At 43.2% G+C, this 9,041-nt stretch overlaps 1 protein-coding gene across 1 annotated transcript in view; it reads right to left on the reverse strand.

Moving 5' to 3' along the window:
- The window catches only part of T265_12678 (hypothetical protein), a gene marked incomplete at both ends in the record, with an annotated part of 35,271 nt that overhangs the window by 16,715 nt on the left and 9,515 nt on the right, over positions 1-9,041 (reverse strand). The window contains 2 exons of the mRNA XM_009164941.1: positions 4,018-4,115; positions 8,006-8,237. Of these exons, the coding sequence (XP_009163205.1) occupies positions 4,018-4,115; positions 8,006-8,237 (330 nt within the window). The remainder of the gene's footprint in view (positions 1-4,017; positions 4,116-8,005; positions 8,238-9,041) is intronic.

Raw genomic sequence — 9,041 nt, forward strand, 5'->3', positions numbered from 1 at the left:
GCCAGACGATCTTATGTCGTGGAAACTGTGGCCAACCGGAGAGTTTGGTGCATATTTTGCAATCCTGCTGGATCACGCATGATGCCAGATGTGCTCGTCATAATCGGGTTTCAAGGGAACTTGCAAAACGTCTCTGTCGACTGGGGTACACCGTCTTCGAGGAGTTGAGAGCCCCAACTTCTACGTCGTTCATCAAACCTGACCTAATCGCTGTTCGAGATCGCCGTGCAACTGTAATAGACGTCAGCATAGTCTCGGATTGGCGTGGAGAGACAGTGTGGAATGAGAAGAAGCAGAAGTATGGTGCTGATGAACATTCCCTCGCCATAATCTCAGCCCTACATGCCATCGGTTGTGATATCGACTTTTTGGTTCACCAACCGATGACCATCTCTTATCGAGGGATCTGCTTTCCTCAATCCGCTAAGGCTATTATTGGACTGGGACTTCCTGAGGTCGCAGTCAGTGACTTGTGTTTGATTGCCATTGTGGGCTCCCTGCGTACTTATGACACTTTTATGCGTGACACATGGCGTTGAAGGTACATTTTTACCATTTGATCCCACACCAGACCCAGTAGCATGCTCGAAAAACCGACCACAAAATCCAAGATCGAAAGTAAACCCAGGTATCGATTGGCGCCATTGCAGTTGGGCGTGTAACAAGGCCTGAAAATAGACATAAACCGAGAAAATGTCCAGTTGATGCTCAGTAACGTCATCAATGATCAGTATGCTTTTACAACAATCAAACCTGGCTCAGCTGAACAAATTTCCCCACAATTCGCAATTCCAAGAGATGTAATAGGTCGGGCATTTCTTTGAAATGAAAAGGTCTCAGTGCAAACAAACCTCGTGATACACCATAAAGAAACGAGAATAACCAGAAATCAACAAATTTTGGGGCTGAACAAACCTGTAAGTGTCAAGCCCTGAATCAATGATAAAACTCAAGGTGGCTTAGGGAAGTACGTCAGAGATAATTCAACATCTAAAATCTCCAATTAGTGGCCATTAACTACACCGAAATGTAGATCAGTGGTAGGGAGGACATGGCGTTAAATGTACATTTTTGCCATCTAAACTCACACCAGACCCAGTATGCCGATCACTTTGTGCCTGATGTGCGAGTCTTGACTGTGCTAGCGCACACTGCGCCTTGAAGAGCATCTACCGTTGTTTGTCCTTTCTTTGGTTGTTGGTCTTTAGACGCGTGTTTCCATATCAAAATCTTTACATACTTTAGGATTCATCTCATCAGACTGAAACTGTTCTTGGCATGATTTCGAATGAGGCATTTCTCTCTTTTCTTCCATATTCTCCTGTTACTCTTTCGCATTCATCGCTTGCATTCACTTTTTATGTTTGTGACCGTGCTCTTCAAAAAAAAAAAGATAATGGTGACAGGTGTTAAAAAAACTGGTTACTTTTTGTGACGTTGTGGATCAAGTAAGACCTGACAGAATAAGTACCAATAAAACCAAAGGGACTGTGTTTTTACGTCCGCTTTGTTGGAAAACGATTTTTGTTTTCAAATTCACGGACAACTTTAGACCATACTTGGTTCAAAGGAGGCAAAATGGAACAACGTTATATAGACATTACCTCCTCCTGATTAATGGACAGCAATCGGGCCTACAAAAATACCATGATATCACGGCCCGCATAAAGGAAGTCCGAAGACGAGAGAGTAGATAAGAAATTGACGTGCTCCACTATAACTTTGAGACTTTTAATTTGTCTTATCTGTTCTTGCGGATAAGACCTTGACCTACTCGAGCACGACTTTTCCTTCCACCTGCAAATTGCCTGCAAAGTGGCCCTGTGGTTTCATGTACTGGTATGATCAAGATAACACACTTCTGAGTTGAACCACTAGCAAACTTAAACTACGTCAGTTTTCTTCCATCTGTGAGACAACAAATGTCTTGGGACAATGTCACATAACTCCTCGACCCGTGCATCCGTTTTCTGTCACGGTAGCTGGCATTGCGGACAAATTTGATGTAATGACATGTTCAGAGACACGCTATACGTGTAGAACTGTCCCTCCCAACCATTTCAGAATTGCAAGAGTAAATGGTTGTTTAAAAGAACAGCTCCACCAGTAACTGTGACAATGAGTATGATAGCCGAAATGCTATTCTGCCACAGAAGGTGTCAAACAATCAACCAGCTATAAATTGTGAAACATTATAAATATTGGTTCCAGTTGCTACATTTTCGATCACCGGAAAGTGGGGGAGTGTGGAAGATATGAATGAGCCTTGGAGGGGTTGGCATATTTGGTTGGTTCACTAATTGGGCAGCTATAAATTGAGGGCGACAGCTTAGATACATAACGCCAGTGACTGCGTGATTGAACCATTTTTGCCGGTGTCATTAACCATCGGTGAGAGGAGCCATGGGGTCCCCATCCAGTAAGGCGGCAGTTGTCGACCCGACTACGTTTACTGATTAGTGTTTTTATGCACTGTCAGCCTCTCGATCGCCTTCACTCAGCACAAGGCTGGTCGAGAAGGGTTCCCCGAGGCAGACGGTCTTCTGACATGCAGAGTACATGTCCTAACCAGCGTAACCTACGAAGCGTTAATAGTTCATCTATCACGAGAGTTCCTCCTTCCTAGGACTACCTGGCAGAGTACAGTCCTAACCAGCGTAACCTACGAAGCGTTAATAGTTCATCTATCACGAGAGTTCCTCCTTCCTAGGACTACCTGACGTACCTGAGCATTGCTAATCCGATATTTCCACTAGACCTGACAGCAAAAGTGGATGAAACAATAATATCGTTAAAAGCACAATTTCGACTGATAGTCCCGTCTTAATAATGATCAAGTTCGACAGTTGGCCAGGTGTCACTTGAACTGATTCCTATTCACCTTCAAAATCAAAAAGGATAAAACAAGGCTAGACAATAAGCCAAAGGGTTGTTTTTTCGTAGGAAGACGCAGTTAATACGTAGTGACAATTGGGCGTTTTACTGCCAGTAATTCGACGCTGTCAACAATCGCTTCAGGGTCAGCTGGGTCTAGTCTATATGATCGTCAGCTTTCTAGAGTATGACTGGATTGCTTTCAGGCCATCCATAACAAACACACTAAAAAATCCACACAAAAACGTGTTGGATATTCATATGTGCGTTGGTCCGATCAGTTTCAATAGTACGTATTGGAGCAGACATTCGCATCCAGCGCCTGATGCACAGAAACATACATGAACCACTCGGTCTCAAGTATTTTACATAAGTGTTCTGTTACGCACACCCATTTAAACTGACACTCGCCACAATTCAGATCACAACGACTGAGTGTCTTTTCCTGCAGGATCATCGTATTTATTCTACACAAGAATAAGCGCGAGAAAATCCAACTCGATTGCATAAAATTCTCCGGCGCTTAGAGTGGCGAAAAACAAGAGGAAATGGGGCTCGTTCTACAGATGTGCACTACTAACGGAATATCGGAGGGTGTCAAAAACAAGTTAACCATATACACAAGAAGTGGTCAGTTTTCTAGACGATGCGCATAACACAAAAATACGCGTGAAAGGAAGAAGGCATTTCACCGCGAAGTCGTTTATTATCAAACACCAACTGAGCAGTTACAAACTATTGGACAGGAAAGTAAACGTCTTGTATGTACTTTGTCTTCAAAAACTGAATATCCTCACGTGTATTCTTAAACTTCCATGAATTTTCACTGACTACTACGCAATGGCAAACTAACACTGAAAAGCAGTTCCACAAGTTCCGTAATAAACCTCACCTTCCATTAGACGCGAGGCGGAGTTACGAGAAAACCAGATACTACTCGCATGCCTCATCAGAAGTATCCGCCGTTACACGCGTATCCCCTGATTGCAGTTCATCGATTGACCCAACCAAGCTGATGGCGAAAGTCAAATATAAACGGACTTCTCGACGAAATGAGTGCATGAAACGTATCGATCTTTAGATTTTATGGAAAAATCAACATCAACACTAGTCTAAAACTTAGTACAAGTGCGGAATACTCACGGAAGCATCATCCACAGTAAAGTCAACGCCCGTTCCATGCAGAAAAACATCATCAACGTCTATCATGATCCACCTAACGAGATCGTGCGGCACGTAGACTGTGAAATGGATAGGAAAATTGGGAATATTAAGTTTTGCTGCAGTGGGACTGACTTAGACTGAGTCAGAAAACTATCGTTGGCGAAATCACCCTATATAGGGTCACATAGGTCACATCGAAAATGTGGTTTGAACTAGTATCACAGAAAATAACAGAAAATGTGTGAATTGTTCCACCGAAGCAAGTTGGGAGCCAACCAGCATTATTCGTGACAGCACCACACAGTCAATAAACAAATTTATTTATCTCGTTCCATTAAACTTGCATCATTCAATATTATCATTGCCACTGGTGTGACCACAGTCGAGGAACTTCAATTGGTCATTCGATGATTGCGACAAACAAAAGTTACTTATAATTCGGGGTGAAAAAACCGTTTCGCTGATAAAACCAGTCGTCATAATTATCCCGAATCTTCCACTTAACGGCAAGAAAAAGGTATAGTACACTCTCTTCAAAGAGGCACTTCCGAGGACAGACGGTCTCGTTCACAGCCCGTCTTCCCCGTTAACGATGATCCAGAACTGCGAATTCAGGCCAAGGGCTGAGGATCGTCGTTTCTCACTGTGGTCCATCTCGATGGAATGGAACGGTGAACAAATAAGACGAAGCCCCCATGATAGACTATAGCCAACGTTCTTCGCCAGATTTCTGAGGGAGATTCTATCTCCAAATACACCGACTACCCACCCATGTAGGAAGTTGGCGATTGTGTTCTTCAAGGAGTTATTTTACTTCAAAAAGCAAACTGCAATTCTGAACGACGTGAAGTAACAGGCACCAGTCAATATGTTCAAGAATTCTGAATCGCTGGAAACCTATCTAGCCTGGTTAACAGAGCTGAACAACGGGATCTGATTTAAAACCAATGCTCGACAACTAATGACGTTTGTCTCATATTGCAAGCGTTACTATAAAAGTTCATTTTCTATTTTCCGATACTACCTTCTTGACGTCATTCATCGGATGGTTGCTCTTTGTTATATCATGAGACCAGATACTAGGAAGTTAGTTTTCAAACCTTAGTCGACTTTTTGTACGCCCTAGCCTCTATACAGGATGCGGATCTTAAAGAATCGAGTGAAGTGTGTGATAAAAAATGCGATAATGGAAGCACAAGGGTTCATTGACGGTCAGGGGCCTGAAACGATAAATCAGGTAATGGTAGCCAATCCCTGCGGACCGTTGATTTATGCGACAGGAGGTCCACCTCATTAATGGGCCCCCTTGTTTCTGTGTCGTCAACTACTCGTAAATGGAGGAAAGAATTTCACTGAGAAGTTATTTATTAGCAAACACCGAACTAAGCAGCTACAGGCCAGTAGGCAGGAAAGCAAACATATCACACGCACATAGTCTTTCGAAACTGAACATCCTCATGCGTCTTCTTGAACTTTACTGAACATCCATTGACTATAATACATAAGTGAACGAACACTGCACAGCGGTGTTCCTTAATAAACTTCACTTTCCATCAGATGGGGGCGAAGCTTGGACACTAAATCATAGGCTACTAGCATGCATCATCCGTAGTATAAACGTGTGCATGCGACTGGGTAGGCGTTTCAAGTCCCCAATGGTTCCACGCATTTGAAGCCAAGACGGACCGCTCAGTGGTTAGCAAGACAGCTCCTTATTAGGTTTCTACACGGGAGACGTTTCACAGTACCTCGGTCAAAGGTTTCAAGAAAACGCTTCGTGAGTCACTTCGATTTCGAACAGTTTCTGGAGTTGCTTCAAGTTTGGGATTTTGGAACGCAAGAAGCAATATTTAAGGTGGCTGTGGGGTTCTTGTGCACATTAACATAATGGTTGTTCCTGCGAATCTGGTTAGTTTGCGTAGATATACGAAGTTTGATGACACCTAATGCGGATTTACCTGTCAACAGTGGTTGGAGCGCTAGATGCCTACGCACAGTTAGGGCAACAAACAGTTTGTGCTCATTTGTGTGAGCCTGTAAACCCCATGAGAAGCCCGAAGGAATGAGAAAGGTGGGTGAACTGAGAGCCTTTGGCGGGTCTAGATGTAGCGATAACATAAAGCTGTACATACATATGGATTGCTTGCTTTGCTGGTTAACAGTGGTTGAACCATATGCGCAATAATAGTTAATCGCTGCCATTGTGAATGCGTGCAATATGCGGAGAGTGGGGTGATCAAGTTACAGTTCATGATACCTCTGTCACCCATGAAACGTCTAAAATAGTCGTTACGTTTGTGATAGTTGGACTACTCCAAAAGCGTATTTGAACGAGGGGGAGCCGCAATTTACATAACAAAACGAAAACAACAGCCAAATTTTTCCTTCCAACAGTCGTTTTAAGGTAATTTTGCTGGTCGATTACGGAATGTGTTACATTGGATCATGCGAAAGGACCAGAACATATTTTAAAACGGAAACGAATTAAAAGCTTTTCTTTTGGTAGTACACAAGTTCAACTAAGAACCTTACAACCCAGAAAACATACGGTGCTGTTAGATGATACATTTAAAGATCCGTCCCTTTCAGTATTTCATACAGAGCAATATCTTGTCTGGATATGATTGGAACTTGTAAAAAACAAATCTACATCAAACCTGTTATTTCGGGCACTCAGTATTCGCAGAATGGAATTGAATTTTCTAAAGCTACGACGTGTCCTTGGTGGACTGAAGGGGACAGGTAACTGAGTTCAGAGTAAGAGTCCACACTTTTCAGCCCCATCTAGATATACCGGAGTCTCAGCGATGCTAGGAAAGTATTCCACCAGACGTTTTCCGCTAGGGGTATGATTGCTTCAGTGGATAATGAAATTTAGCGAGCAGCTAAAATATGAACATAGATTTGGATGATTTTTAGCTTGAGCACATTCGCAACAAAATGCGATATTTTGGCCAAAAGGTTTATTCCACTCGCAAAGGTGTTTCAGCTAAGAGTGTTGTGCGGCCAATGGGCCCCGTTATTTTAGGCTCATGTTCTTGGTTTCCGAGTGAGATTCTCTACAGTGCTACGCATGCCCCGCCTGTATTTTTTATATACAATATACAATATACACCCTCGCTAGCAATCATTTCGCATGAAAAATAGCATGGAGGCAACAGAAAAATGAACATGACTGCAATCAAACAAGGTTCTTCAGAATCATCGGAACCTCTCGACTGGGGCTCGCGTAATTCTCCTTTCACGCAGTTGGAAGCCCTCCAAGATACGGCACGAAACCGAATGCATTATTGAGCTCAAACAATCGTTCCGTGTTGCTAGTAGAAATGAGCATTAGGTTGCCCACGATCTACGAGTCCTTGTTGATCAAGCAACACAAACCCCTCACCTGTGGACGAACAAACACTATGTCTACTCTGGAGCAAACACACCCTGCAATTCGGACGCTTATTATCACTACGTGTCAACCACACACTGTGTGTTAATTTTACGCTCTCGGTCAACGAAAGTGGATTAGGTGCTTGCGTCCCAGGTATCAGGTCTCATTGCTGATTTATTAAAGCGGATATGTAACAGTCAAGAGATCGTACGGCTGGCGTAAGCATGTATAAGAATATTGAACCTGCTAGTTGACACCAAAAAGAGCAGATAGCCATAAGGCTCTGGGTCGAAACCATTCCAAAAGAGACGTATTTCAATGACGGACATTGTTGTTCGTTCCAAACTGAGCATGCGAAATCCATTGATGGGAATGACGTGTTTAAATAGCGTTTGTGTAGACGCACCATCATCATCGACAGCATGACATCAGTGTTCAACACCGATGCTTCACTGCCGCACCAAGATTTGGTTATTGTTCTTGGGAGAACTCGCCGCCTAAATTTCCCGTAATCTTACTTTTAAACCACTTGACTTATGACGCGCGAGGGATGCGTAGGGGTACACAAGTGTGATAGGAAGAACTTACGCTCTGGAGAATGGATGAGATCCTCCTTCACCAAAGGGACTGCAATTGGAGGCGAAGCATGAATGCCCCGACCAAGCAAATGCACAACAGCCTCCATTATCAGTAATGAATTGATCCAATATCCATCAGAACTGGTGGCGAAAAGGACACGTCTAACTCCATCAGATAAGCCTATATCCTCTAAAACAAGGCTCTGGAAAACTTCTGTCCGACTCTCAGTGCCCTCGGAAAGCTGTGAAAAAGAAAGTCAATTAGTAGCACTGAGAAGCATAAACCTGGACTTCGATGTCGAGTGAATAGAGGTAGCCCTTGTTAGCCTCCACTATATTTTTGGGAAGAGATTAGTGTGAAATCCGGTTACGACCAACTGTCTCGAATTCACGAGGCAAGTACAGTGTGCATGCTGTTCTAGTCAGCTGGAGCAAAAACATCAACATAGGCATATAAAATGCAGAAAGAAGACTCTAGAGCTGTTCGACTGTAAACCAGGTGCCTGTTGACTTGTACTCCTAGCTTGATGGTGTGTTTGCAAACGTTTCGTCACTAAACATGGGACATCATACATGCACGGTTGGGTGGTCACCTTAACTGCTCGTGTTGCAACTTCGTATACATTTCAAATTGCCTCCAACCTTGAGTGACTGCCTTCCCGGTCAACAATCCAAATGAACCGCCCTATTTTGGACTGGTGTAGTTGAATCATATATTTAGTTTCACAGGACATTTATATTTTCCGTCTTCCTTACAGCGCAAATCGTTTTTAACCCTTCGGTTATCCTGTTATTCTACAAAAATATTGGTTAACTATAAATTTCTACTAATGCACCACTTTGCGGCTCGCTTTCAATCACGCGTTGACTGTTGATCCATGTCGGCTATACTTCCCTTTTGGAATACCTCCCCGTTTGTCGAAAACCGTTCAGTACTATAACGACCCATTCGAATCTTTGAGCAACGAGCACCAAGGTTAGCAACCAAACCGGCAAAACTCCGAACGAATGGCTAAAAAGGTACAAAACCTCGCGGTCTGGTTACT

Source organism: Opisthorchis viverrini (genome assembly GCF_000715545.1).
Source record: "Opisthorchis viverrini unplaced genomic scaffold opera_v5_10, whole genome shotgun sequence".
Taxonomy (NCBI): domain Eukaryota; kingdom Metazoa; phylum Platyhelminthes; class Trematoda; order Opisthorchiida; family Opisthorchiidae; genus Opisthorchis; species Opisthorchis viverrini.